At 38.0% G+C, this 20,981-nt stretch overlaps 1 protein-coding gene across 1 annotated transcript in view; it reads right to left on the bottom strand.

Annotated features, from left to right (window-relative positions):
• Nucleotides 1-20,475, bottom strand: part of LOC117405703 (brother of CDO) — a 39,045-nt gene extending 18,570 nt beyond the window's left edge. The window contains exons 1-2 of the mRNA XM_059028405.1: nt 19,912-20,475; nt 1,051-1,217 (exon numbers count right to left, since the gene is read on the bottom strand). Of these exons, the coding sequence (XP_058884388.1) occupies nt 1,051-1,162 (112 nt within the window). The 5' untranslated portion in view covers nt 1,163-1,217; nt 19,912-20,475. The remainder of the gene's footprint in view (nt 1-1,050; nt 1,218-19,911) is intronic.
• Between the last annotated feature and the right edge of the window lie 506 nt (nt 20,476-20,981).

Here is a 20,981-nt window from a genome sequence, read left to right as displayed (position 1 = left end):
AAAGGCATTAAACATTTTTCACCCCAGTGCTGCTAATTTTGCAGAATTTTTAATAAAAGCAAAAACAAAACTACTAATTTCACATAACTAGGAAGGAAACAACAAAACATGAATGTAGAGTAGGGGATGTTTTTTTTAAATAATACATTATGATTTCTCAAACGCTTTCTTTATCCCAGACTGTAAACCTCAGGCAGGTTTTCATAAAGTGGGCTCACACCAGTCTAATCAAGCCCTCTTCTTTTGCAGTCAGTTGGCTGTGCCAAGAAACAGGAAATCCCGCCCACTCGTTGCCGAGGAGGTTGTGACCTCAACGGCAGACTGTTTTGCTAACCAGAATGCAAGCTGTTCCAGCAGTTCAAAGGGTATCACAGTATAAGAGAGGCTCACTCAGATATCTCCCCAAAGCACATGGCTAGTGATAACTGTATACCTCAGAGAAGAGCTTGCAAATCCTAATAAGGCTCGTTAAGGGATGATTACAGAACAGTCATCAAGGACAAGGTGCTGCAGTAGGAGAGGACTGCACCAATTGGTTATTCCCAGCGTGTGCACAGCACTGTAGAACTCATCTTTTTAGTTTCTTTACGTTGCAAGTGATGACTTTCTATGATTGTGAATGATCTGCTCATATACTGGAAAACACTAACAAGAAGAAAGAATGGTTGAAGAATGATGTAACCACAGGTTAGGTATAAAAAGGCTTATTTAGAGCTCCTTTGTTAGACTGCTCCACTCTTCTGTTGTCTCTGAAATTGCTAACTATGCCTTTTTCATATTGCATGCTGTTTTGTAACTAATAAGCATTCGTTTTAAAACTGACTAATTGTTGTATTGCGCGAATCATTCTGGGTTTATCCAGACAATAAGACTCACACCAGTGAGCCAGTCAACACAGTGCAATCAGGAAGCCTTCTGAAATAGTCAATTGGTGCAATTGTGATTGTCATTAAAAAGACACACACTATAGCCTCAGCACTTCTGATGTAAGCATATTAATACTGCAATACTCTACTACTTAATTTTATATCATAGCTGTTCTATACTTACCAGCAGCAGACACCAGAAACCCCAGGGCCGTTACAAGAAGCCAAGCAACAAAAGATAAGTTCTTCCACAACCCCATCCTGCTCCCATCCATCAGGAACATGTCCTTCATCATCCAGCACTTGTCAGATAGCAAAGCTGTTCCATGCACTGAATACAAAGGATCAACCCTGCAATAAAACAAACATGGGGGGGGAGACTGTAAAATCAACAGATCTATTTACATTGGCTACTGAAGTGGTTTATTTTGTTTTTGATAGATCTTGTAATATAGTAATAAAACAAAGTAAATGATAAAACAAAGTAAAAGGCAAACCACTTCTTTCACAAAAGCCTCTGCTGAAAATGTTGAGTATCTTGCATTACCATTGTTTATACAGTAAGAATAACTGCCCTTCAAACCTAAAGCGAGTAAATGCACCTGTATGCTAATGCTATATGAATATGGACCAAGATGTTGGACACTTTATTTAAAATTAAATAAATAAAAGTAAATAAATAAAAAAAAGGAGATTCCCTGTTTTTGAAAGGGCTAGCAAGCATCTTAAGAAAAGGGCTTTAGTGATGCAGTGGGTTAATACACTAGCTTTTCACCTCTGAAGGCTTTGGTTAACATCCCATGCCCCTCAGTGGGCATAGCACACTAACATTTACATGCAACAAAAACAATTCACATATATAAAAAAAAAACTTGTACTCTGAAGTTGGTGCTCTAAAAAAATAAAGGCTAATCACTCCTGGTCACAATAAGCCACTTGAATGTGTGTGGCAGAGGATGTTGCCTGCCAAAAACAGTGGACCCCCCCCACTCCCCCACCCATCTTTTCTTCTTCTACACAGTCAGCTGTTTTTGCTTTACAGGGTTTCCATACCAACCCTTTACTGTGGAACCCTTGCCTCAATAGAGTGAAGCCCCCGAAACACAAGTGATAAAAACAGGACAGTAACGAGCAAGTCAAACAAGCCAGCCTCTTAGACCCACAAGTACCTGCTTACTTACATACCGAAGGAATTCAATTTAATGAGCAGTTGCTCTTTAAAACACTAAACGCAGCAGTGGAAAGCTACTGCTTATACTCCTACGGTCGTGGATTAAATTTAACAACAGCGATGCTTTTATACAACAGCCCTAGTTACTGTAATCCCTCTGTGTTTGAGCAAAGGGGGGGACTGTCCCAAGGCTGCACCTGCATCTGGAAATACTACCCTTTACAGAGCAGCAGAGCCCCCTGTCCCATGGTTTCTCTCAAGCGTAGCCGTGGTGTAACTGATACAGGTAAAAGCAGGACCACTCGCCATCCATGTAATTGCTTTCAGGTAACTAACTGGGGGAGGGAGGGGGAGAGAAACAGTGCCTTTATTCACTGGCTTTCTGTTTTGTGACCCTATACATTCCGAATGTTCCCGACAAGTCGGAGCCACAGTCTGATACATGAGAACCTCACCATTTTTTTTTTTTTTTTTTTTTTTTTTACTTCAGTAGAAGAAAAAATAAATAGCTGCTCATTTATATTAACTCATTTAGCTGCCCTGTAATTACATTTTAATTGGAATCTGTATACAGTAGTCTAACTACACCTTACCCGAGTTAAACTGTACATTGCTGTACCAATTCGCTGAACTGTCCTGTTTTCCACAAACACGAGAAATGCAAGTCATATTCATTCAGACAAAACATGGGTTTGCTTATTTGTGATGCCACAAAATAAATACTGATGTTCATTTAAAATGCCCCCTGTACTGAATGAAATGTTTCTTTTTTATATAAATTACATCTCATTTTCTCAGATTAATTGATCAGTTAATCCTTCTTTTATAAAAATGTATTAATGTGACCGATCATAAAGATTTTTGGTAGACAAATACATTTCTGGAACCAAAAACAAACACACTCCAGCAGCACTGTGGAGTGGACCAACTGTTAGAAATAAAAGTAATAAATAAAAATAATAAATCAGATGGTACAGACTGATAAAATCGTTTTCAAAAGAGCAATAAAATAATGGTTTTGCACATTATGTTTATGAATGGACATGGACAATTGTTGTGTGGACAGTGGACCAGAACTTTAAACTGTAAATATGTGGTTAGCAGACCAAAGCTTACACTAAACATTTTGCTTTGCCATAGCGTGACATTTCACAACAGGATACAAACTAGTTCCAAGTTGCCCCGGGAAAAATGCCACAATACATTTCTATGTGGTCATGCCTGGTAATCTCCAATGCTGAAAGCTTACACTGAGGTTTTTGACCCAACACTCTCGGCTGACAACTGCGGCCTATTGCCACCACCTGAAATGGCGCTAGGCCCTTAAAATCACGTCAGAGTTGCAGAAGATTAGGATTAGACTATTTTAGCTGGGAACCATGGGAGAATGAACTGGACCGGCATATTTGGCTAAACCTTTGTAGCAGATGGCTTGCCCAGAGCCCGAGAAAAGAAACACATGCCTGCCAACACACTGCACCCCAATAATGAAACTCCAAGTGCAATCTGCGATGTTCTTGTTTTACTGTCAAGCACTACAATGTATTGAATATGAACAATAAAAACACAGATGGGGGTTTTTATGCTGCAACTAATGAGTAATATTTCAAATTACATGATGGATGTATAGTTCCTTTCTTAGGGTTTGAACATTCTTGATTATCTCCAGCCAAAAGACGTCTTTCAGCAAGGAATTATGTGGAAGTTACCAAATGGAAAATAAGCAGCTGAATAAAGCTCCCCTTACTTTTTTTTGGAGCCTGCAGTCAGTGTATTAACAGTTAATATCAGAAAGGGAGACTTCTGCCAAGTTTTCCAAATTCTTTCCTGTCAGGTTAAAGTAACAACTTCCCTTCAAGATGGGGGTGGTCTTTCGGTCCCAGACTGCCAGCAAATCACCCCCCTCCCCCCCAAACCCATGTCATTAGCTCAGGGAAAATGAATGAGGGTGGTAGGACTTAAGGCCATTACGAGCTCACCATCCAGAGGGGCTCAATGTAAAAACAGATCGACTTCATCGCTTGTTTATTCAGCCCAGCAAACATTTTTTTTTCCAAAAACAGCAGGGCATGGCCCATCCCTGGGGATGCCAACCTGCAATGGAGAAAAACAGACAAACTGCAACTGGAAATGGAGAGTGCGAATGCAGAAAAAAAAAAAAACAGCCTTTCCAGGGCGCAAGGAAAGAAACCAATTAATCCTTAGAAATAAACGCATTAGCCTAGAGTCTAGAGAGTGTTTCACGTTAGATTTCGAAATAGCACATTTTTCAATGTGTCCGTTTTTCGGTATATGGAAGACTACAAATATATGTTAACGTAACATTATTCAGCAGATTTCATTCAACTTTATGAAGCAAAATGTGTTCATTCTACAGGGTGATGGAAAACTTTTGGCCATAGCTGCAGATCTGATCTGTACTGTATGTTTACATCATTCAAGTTTAGGTACAGTGGTTTTATACCAAAATGTGATTTTCTTTTTGGTAAAATCAGACAGGGTAGAAGCAAATGCAACCTAATACCTCAATAGCCAGATATACTCCATACTGAGCAGTCAGTCATGTATGCCCCAAGGCTTCAGTAGCTGCAGCCTAGAGGGCATTAGTTAAAGGCTCTGGGATCAGACTGCAGCTGCGTCATACTTGCACTGTCCCTGGAGATCAACTCAACCTTATTGGCAAAACATTTGGAGTAGCACATGCCATACAAAAATGCAAGTTGTGCAGTCTTTAGAAAGGCAAGTCTTGGTTTAGGCAGTTGAGATTGTATATTTCACATACGGGCGTTTTCATGAACCTATTACATACTGTTCTGCACAATGAAGCAGCTCAAATATAATACATTTATTTAATGAGGTAACTTCGTGAAACTGGTTTTAAAAAGTAACCTACCGTCAACAAACCTGAATATAAATGGCTAAAAAAACATTTCTCTAGTAACTATAGCTTCAAAGCAACAGTCAGGTTTCAAGAATGGGTCCCTTTTGCAAAAACTCTTCAGTGGAGAATCTAAAAATACTTGGCAATGGACAAGGTCTGCTTTCTGAAGAACAGAAACGTATAGAAAGCTCAGCTTTGGAAGTATGTAGTAAGTTGACACCAACAGAAAACAGGAAACTGTAGCGTTCATTGACTCTCTCAAACCAGGATGAGGTCATTTCATTCATTCTGAATGGTTTGTTTATTTAATTTTACAGTGAGCTCTCCAAGTAAGAGTAGGGAAGACTGCATCAAACCCCTTGTTCTTTCTGTAACGTTATCAGAAACAGAGAGTATACCAACTGCCCAATATTTGTTATTCTGACCTCTAACCAAGTCTACACACACCTGTTTAGATCAACAATGGCAACTGGCATGATTTCTAGAATTATAAGGTTATTATAAAAATGAGACCAAGTCATGGCCAATAACCTCTGCTGGACGATCCCTAAATTTCTGCAAGGTTCAATAAATAAAGTATTTATTAATGGTGATGACGTCAGTTGAAGTTGCTAAAATAGATAATTGGAAAGTAATTTTTGAAATGTCTTTACGATATAAAAAAAAAGTACACCAAAATGATGGTTTTAATCACAGAGATAAAATGTGACCACACACACAGAGCGATATAAAAAATCAACATGGATATGATATTTTTTAAACCATCTGTCCTTAATACAAATTAAAATAAAAGCTCATGAAAACCATTCATCTCTATCTGCCTGTCCCTGCTTCCCTTCATTTTTTATTTATCTCTGCTAGTGCCCTGGGAAACAGCAGTGGGTGGTTCGAGACAGGATGCATGCACAGATTTTGGCCCACGACGGCTGAATTCTGGTTTTGCTCAAATTTGCAGCACCAGGACTGTACAAGATTAACTGCAGAGTCTGGTCAGTATTTTTTTTTTTTTTGTACAGTCACCCAAAGAGTGTCGGATCAATGATCTGGCTCCTTCCACAAAGCTCCAGGACATTATGCATTTTGATGGGGTTAAAAATGGCACATTCCCCAGTAAAAGCTTTGACACACTGCTTACATTCCAATCACAGTGTAAAATATACCAACTACTACAGGAAGGGCTTCCTAAATATTCATTTTAGACGTGCGTCCAGCCTGGGGCATAAAAATAAACAAGCAGTTGACAACTTATTTGAAGGAACCGTTTAACCATGTACCCAATGAGTTATATTAAATTATATAAATCACATAGGAAAAATCAACCAATCACTGCTAATTCCAATACTTGTGTATCCTGTGTAGTACGTTCAGCAAAAAACAAAACTATAATACACACAACGCATTCACTGATAAAATTAAAAGACAAAGCTGAATACCTACACACATCACAGGGTGCAAAGCAGTTTAAGGCATTCCAGTTGCTGACATACAGATGTGAAAATAAGACACCTGTTGCATAGCAGCCGTTTGAACCATTCCAGGTTATTAGTGCAAGTTTTATTATATGTGTCACAAATCCAGTGTAGCGACAACATGCGACCAAAGCTTGTTGTAAAACCAAACAACTGCCAAGTAATGGGAGTCATGCTTCCCCATCTGCGTATTTATATTGTTCTGTAAAACTTACAAAATCATTTCCCAATACGTGTCTTTTCCATTGTACAAGTGAAAGTTACTCAACTATTGATATGAGGAGGTATCCCAGTCTTGTTATAGTGTGTAGCCTCATTAAGAACAAACCAAAGCCTGCACCCGTGTCAGGGCCTTTAAACTTTCTATATTAAACCAAGCTGGTCTTGGAGATCTTTTAAATGGCTGTTTTCATGACTATGGCTCCAAATCAATTAAAAAAAAAAATCAAGCCCAGGATTTGCAGATATAGCAATATAAAATGTTTTGAAAAAATTGAACTTGGAAATTAAAAGTTTTAGATTAGAAAGCAACTAGGGTTAAAATAGTTCTGAATTGTCGAACTACAGGAGAAGCTGTGCAGAACGAAGTGCGTAGAAACACTGTGGTTGGTAGGTCAGTCACTACAGGGTAGCTGCCATGCAAAACGTAACTTTTGTCTAAATGAAAAGGCACATTTATGAGAAGACCTGAGAGAAACAGCTGAGTGGCAGGATGGATCAGTTCAATTATTGTTCCCAGCAGTTTTGTCCATATAGTTTTGTAGCAAAAGACTTGATACCTCTGGAAAGAAACTCAATTCTAATGTTTTCTGTGTACTCAAAACTTGGCTAGGCAGCCTGGCTTGAATATTGGTTCTATAGGGAAAAAAACCCCATAAATTCCTTTATAAATAATACAGATGTTCGTTTTTTTGTGTCTGTTAACACAGGGGACAATATTGATTTGGTTTATCCATAGAGTAGTTTCAAATCTCAGATTAAATTATTCTGTTTTCCTGTGGAACCAAGTCTCAAGTAGAAAGTGAAAGAAAAGAGCTGTAGGCTAAAATCCAATTCTGAAGGCATACTGTCAAGTATCAATTGACATACCTAGAGTTTATCAAATGGAATCCCCACTCCAGGTACAAAAAAGGCCATGGACCAAAAGAAATGTACATACAGTACATGTACTCTAGTTTATTTTAACTTCACACTGCGATCATCACAAATACCACCACTAACTCAGCAGACGAACAAACTGCAGCCACCCATGTTCCCACTGTTACTGTGTTAATAGGAACCCCAACTGGGAGTGCGGATACTGAAACAATTTGAACTACAGTACAAATTATGAAGGTCAGGCAGAGACAGACTGTCAATACACTCCACCAAGACAAATCAAGAAGACTGTTTTTACAGCCGGTCTAAAACACAGAGGTAAACTTCATTTTCTACTCTCACACGTTACAGTAGTTCTGTGAGAATACACCACAGATTGCCATAGCCTTTAAAAACTGAAAACGTACGCAGTTATTTGTAGTTTTTTAAAATACAATTTGTGTATTTACTAAAAACTGATTATTAATAATATTGTTTCTTTTTTTTTCCCCCAGACACATTTCTCCCCCAGTTGACTGAAATATTTTCTTAAGTATTTGAAAGAATCTTAAGGGTTTTGTTTTCTCTGATCAAGTCCAGAGATAGACTACAGGGCAAGAGAAAAAATAAACACAACGTGCTGCTTAAGTCAACATGACATGATTTCAAATGCGAAAGAACAAAAAGGAGTCAGTTCAAAAGTTCAATGCACCGACATAACCAGAGACACGGCAAAACACGCACCAATCAGGAGGCCAGATTATATGGACAAGTTAACAAGTCTATTAAGAGATGTTCACTTCATTTGAGGCGTGTTTTATTTAGAATACACAACACCTCCAAGCGAGCCAAACTTCAAACGAACCAAGTGTGACAGAAGGGCGCTGTGTAACGTACGATTTTTAGAAACTATTTTTCGAATTCTATTTAAGATATTCTACAGAATAAATAAATAAATAAATAAATAAATATTAACCAGCAATGCACCTTGCTGTTGAAAAGCACCCTACAGGAGTGGAAAATTATACAGTTTTTCTAGAGAAAAAAAATACTCCTTTGTTCCATCACTACTCTTTTCCCCGACTTAAACTTCATTGTTCCACAACCCCTCTGTATAAATTCATTTTGACAACCCTGGTAATTGGATGAATACGATCACTCTCCCCATGTAAATTGTTTTTTGTTGTTTTACATTCCATCTGCTTTCGGCGTGGGAGGGGTAAGGGGGGGTTGTCTTCTGAATATTCATGTAGGCACCCCTCCCCCATCCCCAAACTTCTAACTGAGCCACCCCCCACCCCTTTTCCTTTTACAATCAGCTTCCAAATACCCCCCCCCCCTTTAGATAAACAGAGGCAGTGTCAAGTGTGAGGAGTGGGGAGTTCAACTGCCAGCGCAGGCCTCAGGCCTTCAATGAGGCCCAGAAGCCTACAATAACCAGCTGCATATTTTTTATAAGGGAACCCGGTTGCCCCTGACGACACTAACAGGCAGAACGCAGCTTAATAGAGTCGATATTCATTGTAATGCAGTGAGCTGGTGGAGGAGACAATTACCCCAGGGGTTTGTTTTTTAAAAGAGAGCAGTTTTTCTGAAGGGTTGGAGCAAGAGCTGATGGGTGATGTTGAAAAGGATGGGGGAGTGGAGTAGAGGAAAGAAAAATTGTACTGCAAACTTTGTCAGTCAACGGCTTAGCAACTGCTACGGCAGAAGGAAAGCTGTATTTACACTGCGTATGAAAAACACCTACTGAAAACTTCAAACCTTTTAGCTCACGTACAGCTTATTTTCATTAAAGTTTACTGGTGAATTTACAACAAACTAACAATGTGTTTCAATTTCCAATGTAGATACATGAAGAAATCTTCAATATTGACATACTGACATATTGTCTTCAAGAACTGAAATCACACATCAGGACAGTCAAATGTTGTCTTACCTTTAAAATTAAAAAAAAGTAGTTACACATTTCTCTTTACATAAGAGCTAGAAGATATTTTGACACGTGCCCCAAGCCTCACAGAGAAACCATCAATTTAAAGGTTACAGTGATAGGCAGCATTCCCTGACTGCAGGAGGAGCCCACCTGTTCATGTCCTTACTGCTCCAATTTAGGAAACTTTTACTAACAAATTGTTTCACTTAAGGATATTATTGGTTTATTCCGACATTCACGGATCACAGAGTGTTAACTGATCACAAAACACTCTGAAGCAGCATATTCACAAACTGACATAAAAAAACATAACTATAGGAACACGTAAAATAAAAGGTTTTCTTGGATTAGGAAATGCATAAATAAAACCCTTTGCAGTTTCTGAATGGCACAGCAATGCCCACTCGGCTGGCTTATGGACATTAATGGTGGCAAAGGAATTATTTTAATAACAGCTTTGTGGCCAACCAAAGGAAAAGTCAACCCTTTGGTTTTCAACGTGGCTTGTTTTTTTGTTTTTTGTGTTTTTTGTGGTGGTCCAACAATCTAATGGTGGTTTGAGTCAGAAGAAACCTGCCAGTAACCTGCAATAAATGTATCCTTGAAAACGTTTAGAATCGCTTGCCTTTTTAAAATATTTTTTTAGGTAACACTTTGTCTCAAATAAACTATATTACACACACACTTTACTTTAAAATACAGTTTCGATACACCAGATAGGTTTAAGTTCACAAAATCTATTTTAGCATCCCAGTGAACAGGTAAGCTGGAAAGTGTTCAGAAAAAATCAAGGCGTTCAGAGTTTCTGAATCTTACCAATACACAGGCTATTTAAAAAAATAAAGGCTGGATACCTCCAGCAATATTGTTACAAAAATCTCCATAATTCAGAAGAAAAAAAAAACACACTACCTTGCTTCGCTTTGTTTTAGAATGCTCAGCTCAGGGACAAAAAAAAAAAAAGTTCCACCAATTAGAGAGAAAAAATAAATAAATAGAGCCTGCTCTGTTCCTTATCTTGTGGTCTCTCCAGAATATCCCATTACACTTCAGAGATTAAGAAAACTGATCGTCCCAGCCCTGTTCAGCTGAATACACGGGGCCCTCTGAAGAACAGGGCTTTGAGAAGGGGCCAGCAAACATCAGATAACTGCTCTCGAGCGGATGACTAAATAAAAACCCACAAAAGTACCTTTGTAATATTTCTAGGGAAGCGTTCAGCTTTCTTTTCATTAATCCTAGTTTATATGTAGAAGTGGAAAGGCATGGGGGGGGGCTTGTATCATGGATTCCCCCCCCTCTCCATCAGCATTAACTTGGCATACATCAGCCTGATGCTTTCTATTAAGACAATCAATTCAGTTCACAGAAGCAGCCTGCAAGGACTCACAATTTAAATACCTCCAGGAATCTCAATTGGGGGGGGGGGGGGGGCTGGATTTGTAATGAAACTAAGCAAAGACCAGTCAAATCACAACTAAATCATTAAAAAAATAATTACAAGACCAAGTAAGAGAAGTGTATTTAACAGTACATGTTCTATTGACTGGATTGCTGGAGTCCCCAGATTAACACAGTGATTTGCTTCTTAGCCACAGTGGGGGGTTGCTAATCAATTAGCCAACTGATTCATTTACATAAGCAAGCATAATTAACAAGCATGTTAATTAATCCCTGACGTGTCATTTTTTTTAAGCCATTGAAATGCAATGCACTTACAATTCATAACAGTATTCTGTTGGAACAACTAGGACAATGTGGTTTATTTAACTGATGTGAATGCCAGCAACTCGGAATACTGACAAGCATCCCAGGGATGTTAAGGTTGAAAATATTAAATATTTAACTGATTCTTCATTTAAAACTGTAAGTATACTACACTTGGACCTCAATATGTTTCAGCAGTTGTTTGGTTTGTCTTGGGTTTAAAATACATACACACACTATAAAATTTATATATATATATATATATATATATATATATATATATATATATATATATATATATATATATATATATATATATATATATATATATATATATATATATATATAACTAGAATATACATAGGTAAACCTGAAATAATGTGTTTGCTGTTAATCTTTAGGTCATAGAATAGATCTTTAGAATAGGCCTCTTCAATCCACTGTTATTTATTGTTCAAGAAACAGCAACTGGTCATTTCCGTTATACATTACATGGTTTACTTGTTTGCTATATTGGATTACAATCCCCTATATATAAGTTATGAAAGGTTTTCATTATCAAGTTAATACTTGGATAAAATGGGTATATGGTCATTGTTTGTCTTATTTCCATGGCTTGTAAAAATTATTAGAGCTAGAATATTTTTTATATAACAAATACATACAAAATAAAACTTTGTAAACATTTTAGATATCACCCGATAAGGCTGTCTTGAAGAAGAAGAAGAAAAAAAAAAAACACTCTTTTAGCCAAATTCCAACACAGGTCAAATTGTGCACTTCCTAGTTCTCAATTTACCACCACAATACATAGGAACCACCAGAACATCCTTGAAAACAACACATTTCAGTGGACATGCAAAGAAATCTTAAAAAACACCTATTAAATAAATGAAGCTAGTTCCCCAAACAAATGTCACTAACAGGCAAACGGCTAGCAATGGATTCCCTTGCAGAACTATGGGGGAGAGAGGAACAAAAAAAATGATCCAGTGACCAGCTTTGTACAGTACACCTTCTATTCAATCACATAAAGTGGTAGGTTTTGTAATAGTTAACAGCAAAGGGCATGGAACTTTTGATTTCAACATTCCAATGATTCTGTTAAGGCTTTCTGTATCCAACATTAAGGACCCCTCCTTGGAGACACGCATGTTTAACCAACAGGTAGAACACAGAAATGCACCAGAAGGACCGCTATTCATTTCGCAAAGTACAGCTGATCTGGCCCAATCTGCTACATAATGAAAAACAAATGACAGCCTTGCTAGAAGACTTCACTGTAGCTCTACTATTCTCTCTCCCTCTGCTGACTTGCTACTGTATGTCCATCTGCACTGCTGCAGCTGACATACCAAGGTCAGGGTTTGATCCTCAACAGCCCTTTGAGAAAATCACAACACTGTGTTAAACCTGAACGTAACGCAGGCACATGGTGACCTTTGCTCAGACAGAACTCAATGTTTCCGAACGCTGACAGGTGCCTACAGGACAAACCAAAACAAATGGACACTGGAAACTTTCATAGTACAGTCTGTTTAGGAGAACGCTGGGTTAACATCAACATGGATAGGGGGGGATTGGATACTATAGTATTAAATTGTGGGATCAAACTGACAATTCTGGATTTCTCATTGTGCATGGTTTATCCAATGCTTTTACCATTTTTATACTTCATTTGATCCCAAGGCTTAGCAGGGTGCCACAATCATACATTGATTTCTGCATGGGAAATATCGATTGTTTTCCAGTTAACAATGTCTAGATGGTATCCGTGAGTTTAGACAGACTGTAGTCATTATTCTGTGCAGATTAACTACCATGTATTTCTAAAAATGCAACATGTGCACGAATGACCCATTTAGATCTCAGATTCCCCAATCTGCAGTTTAACTAATCTTATTCACCGAATACCTCTTAAGGCAATTTTGCAGAGCATGTCAATTCAATTCAAGTCAAGCCAAACAGTTTTTTTGTTTTTTTTTTCATAACAATTATCATTCTATCTCTACTTCTGGCAAGGCTAAATTACACTTCAAACTATTCATTTCCATATCTATAAAGTGGTGCCTCGAAGTCTTTAATGTTAGATAAGGAAAAAAAAAACCAATTTCCTTTTGTCGATGACACCTTGATTAAGCTTTGAGGAACACTGCAAGAGGCCTCTAGGCCAAGCCATGGCCTCCCATTACAGACATACTTAATGAGTTTGTTGATAGGAAAGTTATTAGGAAGTAAATCAAAAGAACCACTCTAAGTATACAGAGCTCAGGGGAGCAAGCCCTTATCTCTTTCGTTACTTTTAATACAGGAAATAAATTGTAGGCAATTGCACAATTTGCATGATCAAGTCCTTGTAGTTTCCATGACGATAATGTTCAAATAACTTTAATTACTTTTTACATTCTTTAAAACATAAGAGACTTGGTTAGATCACTAAATGTAACAAGACCACAGAAGGAAAGACCCGCTTTTAAAAGTACCTTTATTGCAATAAGCTGTGGTTAAAAAAACAAAACAAATTCTAAAAGTGAAGTTATGGAATTGCTGTACACAAACTTCAGTCTTAACTATGGCAAACAGATTTTGAATGGATCATTTTAAATACTTGTACTGCAAGTTAGAATGGTTGTAATGTTTTAAGTCATTTTGTTAAAAATGGCATGTTTTATGTTGACTACTCTCCATGGTGATGTTGGGAGAACCACATTTAAACCACTCATGAAGTTCAAACTCCAGTATCCAAAACTGTGAAAACTGAAGTTTGTGTTCATGAACACTCTGGAGACTGAACTGAACCTGATTAATTAAACAGCCTCAGGTCTATTCAGAGATGGCATCACGATGCTGATCCACAGATTCTAGTTATCTATTTACCATCATTCAGCCTTTAGCCCTCTTGGCATAACAAACGTTGAACCCTGGCCCAGAAAAGCTGTAGAATTACCATACCACAAGCAAGAAAGATAAATGTTACTTACAAACAAACCTGCAATTGTTTTTAAGGAACATTTGTTATTGAATTAGTATGTTGAAACGATCGGCTGTGATTACAAGGTCGGCTGCTTGCCACCTTAAAACAGCTATCCCAGAATTAGGCATTTAAAATAAAGAGAGAAATACATAAACAATTCAGTGGGGTAGAATGGAAGCTACTCAGGCAGGGTGATGATCAGTTACCGGAAAAACAATTGTGCAGGAGGGGACTGCCATGCATTCATTACACTAAGGGGTGTGCCACAAGACAACACATGTCACGTTAAAAACAAGGAAATCAACACAACTGGGCAATTACATCATTTAGTGAAAACACAGGTTCCAAAATAGACAAGAAAAAGTGTGCTCATCAGGACCAGCAGGTTACTGAAAGCCTGCATGTGAAGCAAATGTTCACTTACAAAACACACACACGCGCACGCACGCACACATGCACCTATAAGCGAAAAAGCTGACATGGAGCGGATTGGGGGCAACCTGTTTTATGAGTCTTGCTTTCCTTAACTTTAGCGGTGGGGATTTTTGATGTGTATGGGGAGATAAATCAACTGCTTAGCACACAACTGGAACCAATTCTACAGTGCAATTAATTATTTGAAATTAAAATTAATGAAGGCGGCGTGGTGGTATACGGACTGTTTTCTGTCTAGTTTGCCTCTACACAAGCCCTGTTTACACAGCTTGTTAGCTCATGGCACTTTGTGGTTTTACATTGTTAACGAATGACGCGATCAGAAATAGTCGAATAAAACCACACAGTGAAAACAGCAGCTAAACTCCAACACTAGGGGCAAGTTAAGAGAGTGGTGTTAAAACCTGCCCCATTTTTTTATTTTTTAATTGGCTTGTATTATCTTCAACATAAGGAGGCTGTGTGGTCCAGTGGTTAAAGAAAAGGGCTTGTAACCAGGAGGTCCCCGGTTAAAATCCCACCTCAGCCACTGACTCATTGTGTGACCCTGAGCAAGTCACTTAACCTCCTTGTGCTCAGTCTTTCGGGCGAGACGTAATTGTAAGTGACTCTGCAGCTGATGTATAGTTCACACATCCTAGTCTCTTTAAGTCGCCTTGGATAAAGGCGTCTGCTAAAATAAACAAATAAGAAGAAGAAGAAGAAGAAGAAGACCACCTTTTAGAAGCCTATTAAAAAGAGCAGACAACCCCTTTACTGCTAAAAACAAATGCTCTTCTAATCATACATTCCCTGCAAACAATTAGAGAAATGAAAGAAAGAGAACAACTCTGCTGAGGTGTCAGAAGACAATACCTATTAAAATGGTTAAATACACAAATATATAACAGGAACAGAAAGTACATGTTTACTCAGTCACGTAGATTTTGATCAGCAACTTCTGGACAGCGGAATCCCCAGCCAGCGGAACCTGATCGTATAGAATCTGTTTTGCACAAATATTCCATAAGAATTTGAAATACACCAAGATGCAGCATCTTGTTTCATGTGTGTCCTGGGAAGAAGGAGCTAAGAGAATAAGCAGGATAGATTATGTTACTGAAACATTAAACATAAATCACACACTAATTGATATGATTCAGTCATGTTACAGTAAATGTTATTTCTTCATCTTTCTCCTTTTTGTAGCCTGGAATTATGAGCGACATGGAACTAAATGATGGTATATTTTAATGACTCAATCCATCACAACCACCAGTGTGAAATCACACCTAAAACACAAACCAAACCATGTGCAGAACAGACAGGAGCCCTGCATTGTTATAAAGGCCTATTTAGAATCTCTGATCCCCATATCACTTCCAGAAGCAGCCTGACGTTTTTCTTGGCCACAACCGTTTGCTTTCCTCAAGCTCTTTCAGTGTGACTTAAGCTTTAGACAAATAATTACTTCAAGAGGATTGTTTGACCGTGCACACATCTTCTGTTTACCTGTCTCGGGATTTTATTATCATGAGCTTGGCAGCATCAGTGTGTGATAGATATATATTACACACACAGCATTGTGACACTATATACACATTAAGAGAGAATTAACAAAACAAAACTGTGGTTAACTTTATTGTAGTTTTAGAAAGAGGAAAACACAGTGACTTGTAGTCCCAATGGTTCTGCTGTCACACAGCCATCGTACTGTCCAGCATGCAAGTGCGATTTAATTGGCTAGGAAAGGTCTTCATTGCAGCACTTTGAAAGGAAAATAAAAATGACTTGTAGGCTATCAATATGCGGAAGGATATGCCATGAAAACCCATGCCATGCAATATTTATGGAGAGGACTGGAGAGGTTGGCGGAGGAAAAGAGTGTATGTATAGAATTCCATGACACCCAAAGATACAAGTTTGCGACTTCCTTAGAATCTTGAACACCCCCATTGAATTTTGATGTTGCCCGAATCCCTGTGTAAATTCTCAAATGAACATCCTTATACAAATTAGAACACGCATTTGCCTACTTTTTATACCAGCAATGTTTTTAAACCCTCATGTGTTTAGCACTAATAAGGTACTTGTTAGTCACTGTACCAATACTTTATTAGATGCAGTGCAACTTACTAGTTCAGAAACCAGCATTGCCATTACGAGCAGAACAGCTAGGAGGGTAGGGACAGGTCTTTTCATGCTGTTCTGCCTGTTCTTAGTCCTCTGCCTTGATTAATGGTGCTCTCTTGGATGGCTGGACTCTGCTCAGTGCCCAGAGGGTCTTAACATCTCAAAACACTTAACCTCACTCAAACCACAAGCAGACCACCATTATGTACCACTTGTTGCCTCTGTAAAAGCATACAGGCTTTATTTTATATTATAACTTGTTTTGTTCAAATTAAAGAAAAATGTTTGAACAAAGTAATTTTTGGATAAAGTTTTTACTAAACTTTACTTTTATTAACTCTTTTAAAATAATGTTACATTTAGGCTTATTGCCAATATTGATTTCCCTCCCCCCCCCCCCCCCCTTTTCTTCTATTAAAGAAAATGCAGCCAGACAACATCTCTTCATGGCTCGCTTTCCAAACAATTCCAGACAGCAGAGAAAGGAAATCTGCTAAGCCCCTCCTGGCTGGAGGCTGCTCTGCTTTTCTTCCGTCTGACAAAACCCCATCAGAGGCTGAAAGCCCCACCAGGAACCCGGCACCCCAGCTCAACAATACCCGCCAGGGAGAAGAAACTCCCCCACCAACGCCGCTGCCCTTAAAGGGGCAGCACCCCGCTTCGACCATCTGCACTGCTCAGACCCTCTCAGATGGGTTGTCCATTGCCACATTAGTAGTATAGGAGCCAGGAACCAACTTATACAGCATGTCACAGGAAAAAAAAAAAAAATAGAGATGCTCTGGAAGGAATTTGTGGCAATTCCCTGTATGGTTAAGAAGTCATCCGAGTGGAAGTCTTTTTTTTTTTTTTTTTTTTTTAAAGAAAGAAAGTTTTTTTTCTATGGTCTAATTTGGATTTGTATTTACAAGAGCCCCTATAAAAAACGTTGACCAAACAATCAATTTGATTCAAAATCGCTAAATATCTCCATGAGGGATCAAAACTGTGTAACAAGTTAAATGTGCTATTAAATACCATAATAAACAGGCTTCCAACAAAGTCATACAGAGACCCTCAAACACTATTTATATATATATTATATATACATAATTTCCAATGTCTTATTGGTTATTGCTGTAATACACTCATATCAAAGGTCCAGAGGTACATTCTTGTACACTATTTGTAAAAACATTCAACCAACCCTGTTTTTTATGTATTTATTTATTTATAACCATGGGTCAAACAAGGCAGCACTCATTGGAAAACAAACAGAACACATCACTACTGCAGCTGCAAGTACAGAAATTAATCAAGGTGTGCCACTTTACCCATAATCAAATCAGAAGATGGTTTGAAGGGCCTCCTGCTAATTGTACATTCATAACAAGATGAAATGGAAACACTGACCTTACAACAAAGAGTGCAGTGCATTATAACATTAGGAGAATGCAAGACAACTATCATTTTGTTAAGAAAGAGTACACACTTCAGGGATCTGTGTGTCTGTTTTAGCCCAGTGCCTGCTGGAAGGATATCTCAGAGATGCCAGATAAGGTACATGTATTTCAGGCACATTCCTGCAACACATCAGAAGACACCAGTACAGGGGCAGCCTCCACTAATCCATACAACAAAACAAAACCAAAGCTTTGACTGCCACCATAAAGTTCCATAATCAAGTAGACTGCATAAACTGAATTCCTCATAGGCCAAATAACCAAAAGGTTACACTCCCAAAAAATAAGAACACATACAAGAAGTATAAGTAGTTTGAGAAGCATATTTAATTTATTAATATTGTGAACGTATCTGTTCAAGACATCACTACATATCACATTAACTGAATAATTTAAAATTCTTTCATGAGCATCATTTCTGTACAGCTGATTATCATGGCTGGCTGAATATTGCCCTCAGTGGCCATGCTTTCTTGGAATACGCTTTTCAAAACATAGCTAAATTCCGGACCTACATTTTACAGCTCTTCTGAAAATGTAGAAGTAAAAATAAAACGATGTGTTGGCCCTTTAAAGTTGGTAATTTTAACGTTTTGCTTTTCGAGTATAATATTTATGCTAGAGACGTAAATAGAATTCAGAAAGCAGGGATAGTCTCAAATTATAGAGTATAACTCCGACAGTAGAAAACACAGATGGGGGAGTCTATATTTCGGATTCCCTACTGGGCATTGTTGAGAAACTAGCAATACAAATTCCCCAAGCCATTTCCTAAACGTGCTTTTTATTGGGGTGCAATAAAAACAAATGCAGACAGACAGAATGTCAATTTTAACACCGTTAAATCGTTAAACTTACTTCAAACTTTACTTTATCATTAGTCTTGTAATTATTTTGGTTATATATTGCTACAGTTACTTTATTATTATTATTATTTTTATTATTTGTTTATTTAGCAGACGCCTTTATCCAAGGCGACTTACAGCCCCCCTATGTAAATACAAAGTATCTTCTGAAAATATAATTAACGGCTGCGAGCTGAAATAATTCAGAAACAAATGTATAAGTTCGAACACACCACTTATAATTTAAAAAGGCCAATATATTTGCTTTTAATGTTCTGCTGATCTATCTTTCCCTAAGAAATAAGAATCTCTTAAAACTGCACCGGGCTTTTTGTCTTTTCTGACAGGTTCTTCACAGGTTGCATCACAACATACCAACTTACTATGGGCCTGTAGGCCTTCATAAAAACACAATCTTAGAAATTTTCTACAGCTTTTTATCATAAGAAATGTTTTTTCTTTTATTCGTTTAACTTCACAAATCATTTGCAGTAATGCAGTACTGGTTACACTTTACTTTAAAACACAAACCACAAATAAAACGTGCAAATCAAAATAAAACGAACTAAAATCATACATCAGGCACTGCACATTGTTTAACTCAAAGGCTACATCAGTGGAGCGTTTTCATGTTGATATTATTAAAGCAATGAAGTTGAAATGCATAAATACTGTGTATATATGACATGACTTGTAGAAGTAAGGTTTTTTGTAGCCAAGCACATACCATGCGTAAGAGTAATTACGTATATACGGATTGACAAAATATACGGCAAAATGTAACAAAACGCATTCAAGTTTCAGAACACTAAAGTTGCTCATGTTTTTGTTCTCCAAAAAGGTACAATAAACAAATCTAAAAGATATTCAACTCGGGCTAAAGTTTGTAAAACAGGCTGCTATTTCCCACCATGAATCAAAACAGAAAGGGGGTCGCTGCGCAAAGGCAGACTAGTTTTTGTAAGAAAAACGAAATCTTTTAAAAATGTAACTCACCGAAACTTTCTCTGACGGATAAATCTTTACAAAGTTGTTTCCTCTGTAGCAAGGGTAAATCCAGATTGCTTCCTTGTTATTCTGCATAAAGCTTGTACATTTGTTTTTAAAACTCTTGTTAGAGCGATGATGCTAGTAACATTCTGTTCAAACCTCCAAGTCCTCCATATGGAATTGTCTTTTTGGATGACTGAATTCTAAAACAATTCCTTCTTTTGCTACTCCTGCTTGGACCCTCCCACTTCTTAAGAAATGGGGAGGACACCAAACAATGCTGCCTGTTCCCAAATCCTAAAGTTCCACAGCGCACCCTTTCGAAAGTTTACTCATATTTTAAGGACATTTTAGACACATACTACTTCACAGAATAAATATTACTGAGAGATAAACACGAAGAGTAAAACTTTCGAAAAGTTGTGCAGGAACTTGATTCCCCCTTGTTCTGATTTGGTATGCGTTGCTCCCCAGTGAAAGAGCCTGACCCTCTTCTATTCATCTGCGGAGTCTCCGCGGCAGCTGCAACGTGTTAAAGTAAAGGGGTCCGGCGAGAAAGCTTCACGCTTACACACAGCAGGGATCACACAGGGAAACTCGCAAGGCTCTTCCGAGATGTCTTTCTGCCCCTTCAAAGATGCTTTTTTTTCCACAGGAAAACAACATACATCACAGACATATTTTATAGAAATCCCACCATTACGGTTAACATACTTAGTTGCATTAACATGACCTCTCACTTGGAGTGCTTTACATTTGAGGGTAGTCTTTACAGTAGAATGTTGTAACCATTTGCATTACAGTAATGTTTTTCACACGTCATTCTCAATTCATGTAAATAAATACCTCTGCAGAGGAGCTGTAGCTGCTGTCAAATAGCATTACATACACATTGTACTCTTCAAGTGTAATGCCTTCCGACTGAAGTTGCAAAGCAAGGGGAAAGTCAGTATCAGTACACCTGAGGCATTATTGAGATTATAGGCCAGCAAAGCATAAGGGACACTTAGGTGCGGGACAACATGCAGACTGAAAATAAATAAAGAGCACAATGCTTAGGGAGCAGTAAAAAAAAA

The sequence above is a fragment of the Acipenser ruthenus genome, chromosome 8, assembly GCF_902713425.1.
Source record: "Acipenser ruthenus chromosome 8, fAciRut3.2 maternal haplotype, whole genome shotgun sequence".
Taxonomy (NCBI): Eukaryota; Metazoa; Chordata; class Actinopteri; order Acipenseriformes; family Acipenseridae; genus Acipenser; species Acipenser ruthenus.
Note: the sequence above shows the minus strand (reverse complement) of the source record. Positions and strands in the feature narration are given on the sequence as shown.